The sequence below is a fragment of the Hyperolius riggenbachi genome, chromosome 2 (genome assembly GCF_040937935.1).
Source record: "Hyperolius riggenbachi isolate aHypRig1 chromosome 2, aHypRig1.pri, whole genome shotgun sequence".
Classification (NCBI taxonomy): Eukaryota; Metazoa; Chordata; class Amphibia; order Anura; family Hyperoliidae; genus Hyperolius; species Hyperolius riggenbachi.
The window spans coordinates 571,917,604-571,933,777 of NC_090647.1; the positions used below are offsets into that span (position 1 = coordinate 571,917,604).

Consider the following 16,174-nt stretch of genomic DNA (forward strand, 5'->3'; position numbering starts at 1 on the left):
CGGGTACTTGCCCTCTTCCTCAGGTCAGTGAAAAAAACAGGTGCCTTAACTGCTATGGCTCTGTAGCAAGCATGAGTGCCTCTCTGAGTGCCTTCCATTTTTCTACACTACTGTTCGTTTATAATTGAAGGTGGTAAGATGGCAGGTTTTGGTTGCATGGTGTATGGCCACCTCTGGGCAATGGTCAGGAGAGTTGGAAAGATGAGTCATACATGTAGAATTCAGCGAGGTCCTTCCCCACGAGTTTGGCAGAGCGAGATCTCCCGATGGTGTTGTACATCTGGATGGTGGCGTGTGCCAGGTCCTGCCGAGACACAGCAACGGAATGAGAAAACATGGCAGCCAGGTCATTGTGACATCACCAAACATGCACCCAATTACCAGATAGTGCTTCTCAAAGGCCTCCTCCGAGGACAGGGCCTCCTGCAGCTTCTTGTATGGGCTGTGGGCAGTGTTTGCTGGTGGAAGAAAAGACAAAACAGTCAAGAAAATCCCACACAGAACCTGACACAAAGAGACCACAACAGACTGTGATCCATTCTTTATCTGACGAGGAATGAGAAAACCACCGTCTGAACTCCGAGTCCGTCCAAGAGATGCGGGTTTGTTTCCATAATCCACAAGAAAGGCCCTTGGCGTTTATACACAAAAAGCCTCTTCCCTGTCCTTCCACAGCCCAGGGACAACTTCCTGTAGGTCTAATCATGTGACCACAGCCCAGGGACAGCTTCCTGTAGGTCTAATCATGTCACCACAGCCCAGGGACAGCTTCCTGTAGGTCTAATCATGTGACCACAGCCCAGGGACAACTTCCTGTAGGTCTAATCATGTGACCACAGCCCAGGGATAACTTCCTGTAGGTCTAATCATGTGACCACAGCCCAGGGACAGCTTCCTGTAGGTCTAATCATGTGACCACAGCCCAGGGACAACTTCCTGTAGGTCTAATCATGTGACCACAGCCCAGGGACAACTTCCTGTAGGTCTAATCATGTGACCACAGCCTGTGGACAATGAAAAGGCAATGAAAACCTCCCCTATGTAATACTGTATTTATTTTTGCTTCCGGCTGTAGAGGGAACTCTTGTCAGGTGACTATTTCTGTTTGACTCTACTACGCTCTTCCATCTCCACTGTAATCAGGATAAAGAAAAGAAAGCATGGAGTTATTCTCACCGGTCTCCGGCCTCTCTGCTCCGAGTCCAGATAACAAGTCCACCGTCCTCTGCAGGTCCTCTGAACATGGACCTCCCTCGGAGACCAGACCACAAAGTGATCCAAGAGACTGCAGCTGCAGGAGAACAATAGGGTCAGTAACCACAACGCCCACCCTTAGGAAGAATATTATAGTCACACGACAGCATGACAGACCTTCTCCATGGCATAACTCCAGAGGCCTACAGTGTGGGAGATGTTAGCCTCAATCTGTGCCCTCTCACAGCAACCCTCAATCCTCTGCAGAACCTCCAGACAACTCAGGAAGACCCAACAGTCCAGAGCTCCAGGGGGGACAGAGACCTGCAAGACAGACAGTCATTAGGTGGACTACATACCGTGTTTCTCACAGACCCCCAGCTCTCCGGACACACAAGTGGGAGAGGCCCAGTCATCTCCGACCTCTGCTGCTCTGACAGCCTCTCTCTTGGTGACCTCCTGGGGGCGGGGCAAGTTAGAAACAGGCTTCCTGTTATCTCTGAAGAAAATGCTATGACCCAGGGTGCTGGTAAGGACCTTTTTGGGGTTGTCAGTGGCCTCTGTAATCTTTAGAATGTGCTCACATGTGGTTGTGTCAAGGGCGTAGAGATTACCCTATTGCTGTCACTCATTCCGTGGTTCAGGATGAGCGTTATGATCAGATCATCCATCCACAACTCCCCATATCTCACCTCCAGCAGCCCCCCCCCCCCCGATCTTACCTCCAGCAGCCACGCCCCCCCATATCCTACCTCCAGCAGCCCCCCCCATTTCTCACCTCCAGCAGCCCCCCCCCCCCCCCATTATCTTACCTCCAGCAGCCGCAGCTCCTGCACACAGTTGTGGAGAAGCTCCAGGGCCCGGTTGGCCACCTCCCAGGGTCGCTGCAGGAAGAGCAGTAAGGTGCACTGGCGAGAGAACAGGTAGCTGCGCAGATCCAGAAGATTGGCCTGTCGTCTCTGAATCAGATCCCGCTTCTCCATGTCTATGGGCTTCCGGAGAGAGAGGCCGTCCCAGCTCTGCACTGACTGGCAGAAGGAACTCAGCCAATTGGCTCCATCTGGGGGGAGGAGGAGTCAGGAAGTCATAGCTTGTCCCACCCCATACCAGCCCCTCCCTCACCATACCAGCCCCTGCCCGCCATAATAGCCCCTGCCCACAAAACCAGCCCCTTCCTCACCATAGCAGCCCATCCCAGCCATACCAGCCCATCCCTTACCATACCAGCCCCTCCCCCACCATACTATCCCCTGCCTGCCATACCAGCCCCTCCCGCACCATACCAGCCCATCCCCCACCATATCAGCCTCTGCCCGCCATACCAGCCCCTTCCTCACCATAGCAGCCCCTGCCCACCATACCAGACCCTCACCATACCAGCCCCTCCCCCAGCATATTACCCCGTCTGCCATACCAGCCCCTCCCCACCATACCAGCCCCTCCCTCACCATACCAGCCCTTCCCTCATCATACCAGCCCCTCCCTCATCATACCAGCCCCTCCCTCAACATGCCAGCCCCTCCATCATACCAGCCCCTCCCTCATCATACCAGCCCCTCCCTCATCATACCAGCCCCTCCCTCACCATACCAGCCCCTGCCCGCCATAATAGCCCCTGCCCACAAAACCAGCCCCTTCCTCACCATAGCAGCCCCTGCCCACCATACCAGACCCTCACCATACCAGCCCATCCCCCAGCATATTACCCCGTCTGCCATACCAGCCCCTCCCCACCATACCAGCCCCTCCCTCACCATACCAGCCCTTCCCTCATCATACCAGCCCCTCCCTCATCATACCAGCCCCTCCCTCAACATGCCAGCCCCTCCATCATACCAGCCCCTCCCTCATCATACCAGCCCCTCCCTCACCATACCAGCCCCTCCCTTACCATACCAGCCCCTCCCCCACCATACCAGCCCCTCCCTCACCATACCAGCCCCTCCCTCACCATACCAGCCCCTCCCCCACCATACCAGCCCATCCCCCACCATATCAGCCCCTGCCCGCCATACCAGCCCCTCCCCACAAAACCAGCCCCTTCCTCACCATAGCAGCCCCTCCCCACCATACCAGACCCTCACCATACCAGCCCCTCCCCCAGCATATTACCCCGTCTGCCATACCAGCCCCTCCCCACCATACCAGCCCCTCCCTCACCATATCAGCCCTTCCCTCATCATACCAGCCCCTCCCTCATCATACCAGCCCCTCCCTCAACATGCCAGCCCCTCCATCATACCAGCCCCTCCCTCATCATACCAGCCCCTCCCCCACCATACCAGCCCCTCCCCCACCATACCAGCCCCTCCCTCACCATACCAGCCCCTCCCTCACCATACCAGCCCCTCCCCCACCATACCAGCTCATCCCCCACCATACCACTGCTGGAGGTGTGTTATGGCACCATTACTCACCGCCGGCTCCAAAATTCAGCACATACTGCGAGAAGAGAGCGTCCAGCTCATCATACTGAACCAAGGCATCTTCAAACTGCTGCAACATCTCAAACACAAAGGCCAGCTCTTCCTGTAAAACATAATACATCATCATACACCATACTCAACGTCCATCCTTCATATGCAAAGAGGCTGAGCCCCGAGGAGGAGCTCATACAGCTTAATCACCAGCCCATCTGCCCAGGAGGAGCCCATACAGCCCATCTGCACAGGAGGATCCAATACAGCCTAATCACCAGCACATCTGCACAGGAAGAGCAGATGGAGCCCATACAGCGTAAGGGAGTGCTGTGGACCTTCCTCAGGCCTGGTTCAGCCTAGGTAGACCATCACTGCAAGACTGAATCGCTGGAAACTTTCGATGAACAACGTTTCCACTATATTTACACTGAAGATCTTTAGCGATGGGATGTGGATAGCAGTAATAGACGATTTAAAGAGACACTGAAGCGAAAAAAAAATGATGATATTATGATTTGTATGTGTAGTACAGCTAAGAAATAAAACATTAAGATCAGATACATCAGTCTAAAGGCCCATACACACGTCGGATTTTTGCGAACGACCCGTCGTTTGAACGTTTTGTCGTTCGCACGTCAAATCTGGCGTGTGTACAGACTATCGTTCGGGTGATAAGACTGGTTTTCAGCAATCCGACGTGTGTATGGGCCTTGATTGTTTCCAGTACAGGAAACTCCAGTTGTTATCTCTATGCAAACAAGCCATTAAGCTCTCCGACTAAGTTAGTCGTGGAGAGGGCTGTTATCTGACTTTTATTATCTCAACTGTAAGTGAACTGGTTACTTTTTCTCTGCTAGAGGAGAGGTCATTACTTCACAGACTGCTCTGAAAGAATCATTTTGAATGCTGAGTGTTGTGTAATCTGCACATATTATAGAATGATGCAATGTTAGAAAAAACACTATATACAGTGGTGTGAAAAACTATTTGCCCCCTTCCTGATTTCTTATTCTTTTGCATGTTTGTCACACTTAAATGTTTCTGCTCATCAAAAAACGTTAACTATTAGTCAAAGATAACATAATTGAACACAGCAGTTTTAAATGATGGTTTTTATTATTTAGTGAGAAAAAAACTCCAAACCTACATGGCCCTGTGTGAAAAAGAAATTGCCCCCTGAACCTAATAACTGGTTGGGCCACCCTTAGCAGCAATAACTGCAATCAAGCGTTTGCGATAACTTGCAACAAGTCTTTTACAGCGCTCTGAAGGAATTTTGGCCCACTCATCTTTGCAGAATTGTTGTAATTCAGCTTTATTTGAGGGTTTTCTAGCATGAACCGCCTTTTTAAGGTCATGCCACAACATCTCAATAGGATTCAGGTCAGGACTTTGACTAGGCCACTCCAAAGTCTTCATTTTGTTTTTCTTCAGCCATTCAGAGGTGGATTTGCTGGTGTGTTTTGGGTCATTGTCCTGCTGCAGCACCCAAGATTGCTTCAGCTTGAGTTGACGAACAGATGGCCGGACATTCACCTTCAGGATTTATTGGTAGACAGTAGAATTCATGGTTCTATCTATCACAGCAAGCCTTCCAGGTCCTGAAGCAGCAAAACAACCCCAGACCATCACACTACCACCACCATATTTTACTGTTGGTATGATGTTCTTTTGCTGAAATGCTGTGTTACTTCTACGCCAGATGTAACGGGACACGCACCTTCCAAAAAGTTCAACTTTTGTCTCGTTGGTCCACAAGGTATTTTCCCCAAAGTCTTGGCAATCATTGAGATGTTTTTAGCAAAATTGAGACGAGCCTTAATGTTCTTTTTGCTTAAAAGTGGTTTGCGCCTTGGATATCTGCCATGCAGGCCGTTTTTGCCCAGTCTCTTTCTTATGGTGGAGTCGTGAACACTGACCTTAATTGAGGCAAGTGAGGCCTGCAGTTCTTTAGATGTTGTCCTGGGGTCTTTTGTGGCCTCTCGGATGAGTTTTCTCTGCGCTCTTGGGGTAATTTTGGTCGGCCGGCCACTCCTGGGAAGGTTCATCACTGTTCCATGTTTTTGCCATTTGTGGATAATGGCTCTCACTGTGGTTTGCTGGAGTCCCAAAGCTTTAGAAATGGCTTTATAACCTTTACCAGACTGATAGATCTCAATTACAGTACTTTTGTTCTCATTTGTTCCTGAATTTCTTTGGATCTTGGCATGATGTCTAGCTTTTGAGGTGCTTTTGGTCTACTTCCCTGTGTCAGATAGCTCCTATTTAAGTGATTTCTTGATTGAAACAGGTGTGGCAGTAATCAGGCCTGGGGGTGACTGCAGAAATTGAACTCAGGTGTGATAAACCACCTTTAAGTTATTTTTTAACAAGGGGGGCAATCACTTTTTCACACAGGGCCGTGTAGATTTGGAGTTTTTTTTCTCACTAAATAATAAAAACCATCATTTAAAACTGCATTTTGTGTTCAATTATGTTATCTTTGACTAATAGTTAACGGTTTTTGATGAGAAGAAACATTTAAGTGTGACAAACATGCAAAAGAATAAGAAATCAGGAAGGGGGCAAATAGTTTTTCACACCACTGTACCTGAAAATAAAATTATGAGAATATTTTCTTTGCTGCTAATCTTCTAGTAATAATTCATAGTACACAACCAATTCACTATATCATTTTTTTTTTCGCTTCAGTGTCTATTTAAAGCTTACCGATGAAAGCATCGATAAACGAGGAAGGGTGCAACGTGAAGTTCCACAGACTTAATCAGAAAGTTCATTCCAAGATCTGTACACACCGGGGACACTGAACCAACATTCCAAGATCTGTACACACCGGGGACACTGAACCAACATTCCAAGATCTGTACACACCGGGGACACTGAACCAACATTCCAAGATCTGTACACACCGGGGACACTGAACCAACATTCCAAGATCTGTACACACCGGGGACACTGAACCAACATTCCAAGATCTGTACACACCGGAGACACTGAACCAACATTCCAAGATCTGTACACACCGGGGACAATGAACAAACATTCCAAGATCTGTACACACCGGGGACACTGAACAAACATTCCAAGATCTGTACACACCGGGGACACTGAACCAACATTCCAAGATCTGTACACACCGGGGACACGGAACCAACATTCCGAGATCTGTACACACCGGGGACACTGAACCAACATTCCAAGATCTGTACACACCGGGGACACTGAACCAACATTCCAAGATCTGTACACACCGGGGACACTGAACCAACATTCCAAGATCTGTACACACCGGGGACACGGAACCAACATTCCAAGATCTGTACACACCGGAGACACGGAACCAACATTCCAAGATCTGTACACACCGGGGACACTGAACCAACATTCCAAGATCTGTACACACCGGGGACACTGAACCAACATTCCAAGATCTGTACACACCGGGGACACGGAACCAACATTCCAAGATCTGTACACACCGGGGACACTGAACCAACATTCCAAGATCTGTACACACCGGGGACACTGAACCAACATTCCAAGATCTGCACACACCGGGGACACTGAACCAACATTCCAAGATCTGCACACACCGGGGACACTGAACCAACATTCCAAGATCTGCACACACCGGGGACACTGAACCAACATTCCAAGATCTGCACACACCGGGGACACTGAACTAACATTCCAAGATCTGTACACACCGGGGACACTGAACCAACATTCCAAGATCTGCACACACCGGGGACACTGAACCAACATTCCAAGATCTGTACACACCGGGGACACTGAACCAACATTCCAAGATCTGTACACACCGGGGACACTGGACCAACATTCCAAGATCTGAACACATGAGGGACACTGAACCAACATTCCAAGATCTGTACACACCGGGGACACTGAACCAACATTCCAAGATCTGTACACACCGGGGACACTGAACCAACATTCCAAGATCTGTACACACCGGGGACACTGAACCAACATTCCAAGATCTGTACACACCGGGGACACTGAACCAACATTCCAAGATCTGTACACACCGGGGACACTGAACCAACATTCCGAGATCTGTACACACCGGGGACACTGAACCAACATTCCAAGATCTGTACACACCGGGGACACTGAACCAACATTCCAAGATCTGTACACACCGGGGACACTGAACCAACATTCCAAGATCTGCACACACCGGGGACACTGAACCAACATTCCAAGATCTGTACACACCGGGGACACTGAACCAACATTCCAAGATCTGTACACACCGGGGACACTGAACCAACATTCCAAGATCTGCACACACCGGGGACACTGAACCAACATTCCAAGATCTGTACACACCGGGGACACTGAACCAACATTCCAAGATCTGTACACACCGGGGACACTGAACCAACATTCCAAGATCTGTACACACCGGGGACACTGAACCAACATTCCAAGATCTGTACACACCGGGGACACTGAACCAACATTCCAAGATCTGTACACACCGGGGACACTGAACCAACATTCCAAGATCTGTACACACCGGGGACACTGAACCAACATTCCAAGATCTGTACACACCGGGGACACTGAACCAACATTCCAAGATCTGCACACACCGGGGACACTGAACCAACATTCCAAGATCTGTACACACCGGGGACACTGAACCAACATTCCAAGATCTGTACACACCGGGGACACTGGACCAACATTCCAAGATCTGAACACATGAGGGACACTGAACCAACATTCCAAGATCTGTACACACCGGGGACACTGAACCAACATTCCAAGATCTGTACACACCGGGGACACTGAACCAACATTCCAAGATCTGTACACACCGGGGACACTGAACCAACATTCCAAGATCTGTACACACCGGGGACACTGAACCAACATTCCGAGATCTGTACACACCGGGGACACTGAACCAACATTCCGAGATCTGTACACACCGGGGACACTGAACCAACATTCCAAGATCTGTACACACCGGGGACACTGAACCAACATTCCAAGATCTGTACACACCGGGGACACTGAACCAACATTCCAAGATCTGTACACACCGGGGACACGGAACCAACATTCCAAGATCTGTACACACCGGGGACACTGAACCAACATTCCAAGATCTGTACACACCGGGGACACTGAACCAACATTCCAAGATCTGAACACACCGGGGACACTGAACCAACATTCCAAGATCTGTACACACCGGGGACACTGAACCAACATTCCAAGATCTGTACACACCGGGGACACTGAACCAACATTCCAAGATCTGCACACACAGGGGACACTGAACCAACATTCCAAGATCTGTACACACCGGGGACACTGAACCAACATTCCAAGATCTGTACACACCGGGGACACTGAACCAACATTCCAAGATCTGCACACACCGGGGACACTGAACCAACATTCCAAGATCTGTACACACCGGGGACACTGAACCAACATTCCAAGATCTGTACACACCGGGGACACGGAACCAACATTCCAAGATCTGTACACACCGGGGACACTGAACCAACATTCCAAGATCTGTACACACCGGGGACACTGAACCACCATTCCAAGATCTGTACACACCGGGGACACTGAACAAACATTCCAAGATCTGTACACGCTCCTGGGAGTTCTGGAGGAGGCAGAGCCTGAAAATAGATCGTAGTAGGAGGCGGAGCCAAGACAATGGAACCATGCAGCAACCACCTGGCTTCAAAGGGGTAATAGAAGGAGTGAGAGAAGGGAGAGTGACACTACAGGCAGGCTGAAGCAAGGCTTTCTCTGTACCTGCACCATGAAGTAGTCGCAGAAGCTCCAGCCCGGCTCAGTCCTCTTCTCTCGCAGGGTCCTCATTTCATCCTCAAAATGCCCCAAGTTTCGGGTGAATGAAGTGAGAAGCAAGGTTCGCAGTTTGGACAGAAAGAGAGACCAGGATTCCTGAGAACGTGATGTGTCTTTCAGAGGATCCACAAGCACCATGCACCTGAGGAACAACATGGAGAACATTTCATTCAGAGGGTCAAAAGCACCATGCACCTGAGGAACAACATGGAGAACATTTCATTCAGAGGGTCCACAAGCACCATGCACCCGAGGAACAACATGGAGAACATTTCATTCAGAGGGCCCACAAGCACCATGCACCCGAGGAACAACATGGAGAACATTTCATTCAGAGGGCCCACAAGCACCATGCACCTGAGGAACACAACATAGAGAACATCTCATTCAGAGGGCCCACAAGCACCATGCACCTGAGGAACACAACATAGAGAAAATCTCATTCAGAGGGTCCACAAACACCATGCACCTGAGGAACACAACATGGAGAACATTTCATTCAGAGAGTCCACAAACACCATGCACCTGAGGAACAACATGGAGAACATTTCATTCAGAGGGTCCACAAGCACCATGCACCTGAGGAACACAACATAGAGAACATTTCATTCAGAGGGTCCACAAGCACCATGCACCTGAGGAACAACATGGAGAACATCTCATTCAGAGGGTCAAAAGCACCATGCACCTGAGGAACAACATGGAGAACATTTCATTCAGAGGGTCCACAAGCACCATGCACCCGAGGAACAACATGGAGAACATTTCATTCAGAGGGCCCACAAGCACCATGCACCCGAGGAACAACATGGAGAACATTTCATTCAGAGGGCCCACAAGCACCATGCACCTGAGGAACACAACATAGAGAACATCTCATTCAGAGGGCCCACAAGCACCATGCACCCGAGGAACAACATGGAGAACATTTCATTCAGAGGGCCCACAAGCACCATGCACCCGAGGAACAACATGGAGAACATTTCATTCAGAGGATCCACAAGCACCATGCACCCGAGGAACACAACATGGAGAACATCTCATTCAGAGGGTCCACAAGCACCATACACCTGAGGAACACAACATAGAGAACATCTCATTCAGAGGCTCCACAAGCACCATGCACCTGAGGAACACAACATGGAGAACATCTCATTCAGAGGGTCCACAAGCACCATGCACCTGAGGAACAACATGGAGAACATTTCATTCAGAGGGTCCACAAGCACCATGCACCCGAGGAACACAACATGGAGAACATCTCATTCAGAGGGTCCACAAGCACCATACACCTGAGGAACACAACATAGAGAACATCTCATTCAGAGGCTCCACAAGCACCATGCACCTGAGGAACACAACATAGAGAACATCTCATTCAGAGGGTCCACAAGCACCGTGCACCTGAGGAACAACATGGAGAACATCTCATTCAGAGGGTCCACAAGCACCATGCACCCGAGGAACAACATGGAGAACATTTCATTCAGAGGGCCCACAAGCACCATGCACCTGAGGAACACAACTTGGAGAACATTTCATTCAGAGGATCCACAAGCACCATGCACCCGAGGAACACAACATGGAGAACATCTCATTCAGAGGGTCCACAAGCACCATACACCTGAGGAACACAACATAGAGAACATCTCATTCAGAGGCTCCACAAGCACCATGCACCTGAGGAACACAACATGGAGAACATCTCATTCAGAGGGTCCACAAGCACCATGCACCTGAGGAACAACATGGAGAACATTTCATTCAGAGGGTCCACAAGCACCATGCACCTGAGGAACAACATGGAGAACATTTCATTCAGAGGGTCCACAAGCACCATGAACCTGAGGAACAACATGGAGAACATCTCATTCAGAGGGTCCACAAGCACCATGCACCTGAGGAACACAACATAGAGAACATCTCATTCAGAGGGTCCACAAGCACCATGCACCTGAGGAACACAACATAGAGAACATCTCATTCAGAGGGTCCACAAGCACCATGCACCTGAGGAACAACATGGAGAACATTTCATTCAGAGGGTCCACAAGCACCATGCACCTGAGGAACACAACATAGAGAACATCTCATTCAGAGGGTCCACAAGCACCATGCACCTGAGGAACACAACATGGAGAACATTTCATTCAGAGGGTCAACAAGCACCGTGCACCTGAGGAACAACATGGAGAACATCTCATTCAGAGGGTCCACAAGCACCATGCACCCGAGGAACAACATGGAGAACATTTCATTCAGAGGGCCCACAAGCACCATGCACCTCAGGAACACAACTTGGAGAACATTTCATTCAGAGGATCCACAAGCACCATGCACCCGAGGAACACAACATGGAGAACATCTCATTCAGAGGGTCCACAAGCACCATACACCTGAGGAACACAACATAGAGAACATCTCATTCAGAGGCTCCACAAGCACCATGCACCTGAGGAACAACATGGAGAACATCTCATTCAGAGGGTCCACAAGCACCATGCACCTGAGGAACAACATGGAGAACATCTCATTCAGAGGGTCCACAAGCACCATGCACCTGAGGAACAACATGGAGAACATTTCATTCAGAGGGTCCACAAGCACCATGCACCCGAGGAACACAACATGGAGAACATCTCATTCAGAGGGTCCACAAGCACCATGCACCTGAGGAACAACATGGAGAACATTTCATTCAGAGGGTCCACAAGCACCATGCACCTGAGGAACACAACATAGAGAACATCTCATTCAGAGGATCCACAAGCACCATGCACCTGAGGAACACAACATAGAGAACATTTCATTCAGAGGATCCACAAGCACCATGCACCTGAGGAACACAACATAGAGAACATTTCATTCAGAGGGTCCACAAGCACCATGCACCTGAGGAACAACATGGAGAACATTTCATTCAGAGGGTCCACAAGCACCATGCACCTGAGGAACACAACATAGAGAACATCTAATTCAGAGGGTCCACAAGCACCATGCACCTGAGGAACACAACATAGAGAACATCTCATTCAGAGGGTCCACAAGCACCATGCACCTGAGGAACACAACATAGAGAACATTTCATTCAGAGGGCCCACAAGCACCATGCACCTGAGGAACACAACATGGAGAACATTTAATTCAGAGGGCCCACAAGCACCATGCACCTGAGGAACACAACATAGAGAACATCTCATTCAGAGGGTCCACAAGCACCATGCACCTCAGGAACACAACATAGAGAACATTTCAGTCAGAGGGTCCACAAGCACCATGCATCTGAGGAACACAACATAGAGAACATTTCATTCAGAGGATCCACAAGCACCATGCACCTGAGGAACACAACATGGAGAACATTTCATTCAGAGGGCCCAAAAGCACCATGCACCTGAGGAACACAACATAGAGAACATTTCATTCAGAGGGTCCACAAGCACCGTGCACCTGAGGAACACAACATATAAACATTTCATTCAGAGGGTCCACAAGCACCATGCACCTGAGGAACACAACATAGAGAACATTTCATTCAGAGGGTCCACAAGCACCATGCACCTGAGGAACACAACATAGAGAACATTTCATTCAGAGGGTCCACAAGCACCATGCACCTGAGGAACAGCATGGAGAACATTTCATTCAGAGGGTCCACAAGCACCATACACCTGAGCAACACAACATGGAGCACATTTCATTCAGAGGGCCCACAAGCACCATGAACCTGAGGAACAACATAGAGAACTTTTCATTCAGAAGGTTCACAAGCACCATGCACCTGAGGAACAACATGGAGAACATTTCATTCAGAGGGTCCACAAGCACCATGCACCTGAGGAACACAACATGGAGCACATTTCATTCAGAGGGCCCACAAGCACTATGCACCTGAGGAACAACATAGCGAACATTTCATTCAGAGGGTCCACAAGCACCATGCACCTGAGGAACAACATGGAGAACATTTCATTAAGAGGGTCCACAAGCACCATGCACCTGAGGAACACAACATAGAGAACATCTCATTCAGAGGGTCCACAAGCACCATGCACCTGAGGAACACAACATAGAGAACATCTCATTCAGAGGGTCCACAAGCACCATGCACCTGAGGAACACAACATAGAGAATATCTCATTCAGAGGCTCCACAAGCACCATGCACCTGAGGAACACAACATAGAGAACATCTCATTCAGCGGGTCCACAAGCACCGTGCAACTGAGGAACAACATGGAGAACATCTCATTCAGAGGGTCCACAAGCACCATGCACCTGAGGAACACAACATAGAGAACATTTCATTCAGAGGGCCCACAAGCACCATGCACCTGAGGAACAACATGGAGAACATCTCATTCAGAGGGTCCACAAGCACCATGCACCCGAGGAACACAACATAGAGAACATTTCATTCAGAGGGCTCCACAAGCACCATGCACCTGAGGAACAACATGGAGAACATTTCATTCAGAGGGTCCACAAGCACCATGCACCTGAGGAACACAACATGGAGAACATTTCATTCAGAGGATCCACAAGCACCATGCACCTGAGGAACAACATGGAGAACATTTCATTCAGAGGGCCCACAAGCACCATGCACCTGAGGAACACAACATGGAGAACATTTCATTCAGAGGATCCACAAGCACCATGCACCTGAGGAACAACATGGAAAACATCTCATTCAGAGGGTCCACAAGCACCATGCACCCGAGGAACACAACATAGAGAACATTTCATTCAGAGGGCTCCACAAGCACCATGCACCTGAGGAACAACATGGAGAACATTTCATTCAGAGGGTCCACAAGCACCATGCACCTGAGGAACACAACATGGAGAACATTTCATTCAGAGGATCCACAAGCACCATGCACCTGAGGAACAACATGGAGAACATTTCATTCAGAGGGCCCACAAGCACCATGCACCTGAGGAACACAACATGGAGAACATTTCATTCAGAGGATCCACAAGCACCATGCACCTGAGGAACAACATGGAAAACATCTCATTCAGAGGGTCCACAAGCACCATGCACCTGAGGAACACAACATGGAGAACATTTCATTCAGAGGATCCACAAGCACCATGCACCTGAGGAACACAACATGGAGAACATTTCATTCAGAGGGTCCACAAGCACCATGCACCTGAGGAACAACATGGAGAACATTTCATTCAGAGGGTCCACAAGCACCATGCACCTGAGGAACACAACATGGAGAACATTTCATTCAGATGATCCACAAGCACCATGCACCTGAGGAACACAACATGGAGAACATTTCATTCAGAGGATCCACAAGCACCATGCACCTGAGGAACACAACATGGAGAACATTTCATTCAGAGGGCCCAAAAGCACCATGCACCTGAGGAACACAACATAGAGAACATTTCATTCAGAGGGCCCACAAGCACCATGCACCCGAGGAACACAACATAGAGAACATTTCATTCAGAGGGCCCACAAGCACCATGCACCTGAGGAACAACATAGAGAACATCTCATTCAGAGGATCCACAAGCACCATGCACCTGAGGAACAACATGGAGAACATTTCATTCAGAGGGTCCACAAGCACCATGCACCTGAGGAACAACATGGAGAACATTTCATTCAGAGGGTCCACAAGCACCATGCACCTGAGGAACACAACATGGAGCACATTTCATTCAGAGGGCCCACAAGCACTATGCACCTGAGGAACAACATAGCGAACATTTCATTCAGAGGGTCCACAAGCACCATGCACCTGAGGAACAACATGGAGAACATTTCATTAAGAGGGTCCACAAGCACCATGCACCTGAGGAACACAACATAGAGAACATCTCATTCAGAGGGTCCACAAGCACCATGCACCTGAGGAACACAACATAGAGAACATCTCATTCAGAGGGTCCACAAGCACCATGCACCTGAGGAACACAACATAGAGAATATCTCATTCAGAGGCTCCACAAGCACCATGCACCTGAGGAACACAACATAGAGAACATCTCATTCAGCGGGTCCACAAGCACCGTGCAACTGAGGAACAACATGGAGAACATCTCATTCAGAGGGTCCACAAGCACCATGCACCTGAGGAACACAACATAGAGAACATTTCATTCAGAGGGCCCACAAGCACCATGCACCTGAGGAACAACATGGAGAACATCTCATTCAGAGGGTCCACAAGCACCATGCACCCGAGGAACACAACATAGAGAACATTTCATTCAGAGGGCTCCACAAGCACCATGCACCTGAGGAACAACATGGAGAACATTTCATTCAGAGGGTCCACAAGCACCATGCACCTGAGGAACACAACATGGAGAACATTTCATTCAGAGGATCCACAAGCACCATGCACCTGAGGAACAACATGGAGAACATTTCATTCAGAGGGCCCACAAGCACCATGCACCTGAGGAACACAACATGGAGAACATTTCATTCAGAGGATCCACAAGCACCATGCACCTGAGGAACAACATGGAAAACATCTCATTCAGAGGGTCCACAAGCACCATGCACCCGAGGAACACAACATAGAGAACATTTCATTCAGAGGGCTCCACAAGCACCATGCACCTGAGGAACAACATGGAGAACATTTCATTCAGAGGGTCCACAAGCACCATGCACCTGAGGAACACAACATGGAGAACATTTCATTCAGAGGATCCACA

At 49.3% G+C, this 16,174-nt stretch overlaps 1 protein-coding gene across 3 annotated transcripts in view; it reads right to left on the reverse strand.

Annotated features, from left to right (window-relative positions):
- Positions 1-16,174, reverse strand: part of TRAPPC10 (trafficking protein particle complex subunit 10) — a 159,363-nt gene that overhangs the window by 87,860 nt on the left and 55,329 nt on the right. For all 3 annotated transcript variants that reach the window (XR_011026590.1, XR_011026591.1, XM_068271035.1), the window contains exons 5-11: positions 9,426-9,621; positions 3,612-3,723; positions 2,007-2,254; positions 1,372-1,518; positions 1,177-1,291; positions 382-458; positions 213-304 (exon numbers count right to left, since the gene is read on the reverse strand). Coding sequence is in view for 1 of the 3 variants with exons in the window: in XM_068271035.1 (XP_068127136.1) it covers positions 213-304; positions 382-458; positions 1,177-1,291; positions 1,372-1,518; positions 2,007-2,254; positions 3,612-3,723; positions 9,426-9,621 (987 nt within the window). In the remaining 2 variants the exon portion in view is untranslated. The remainder of the gene's footprint in view (positions 1-212; positions 305-381; positions 459-1,176; positions 1,292-1,371; positions 1,519-2,006; positions 2,255-3,611; positions 3,724-9,425; positions 9,622-16,174) is intronic.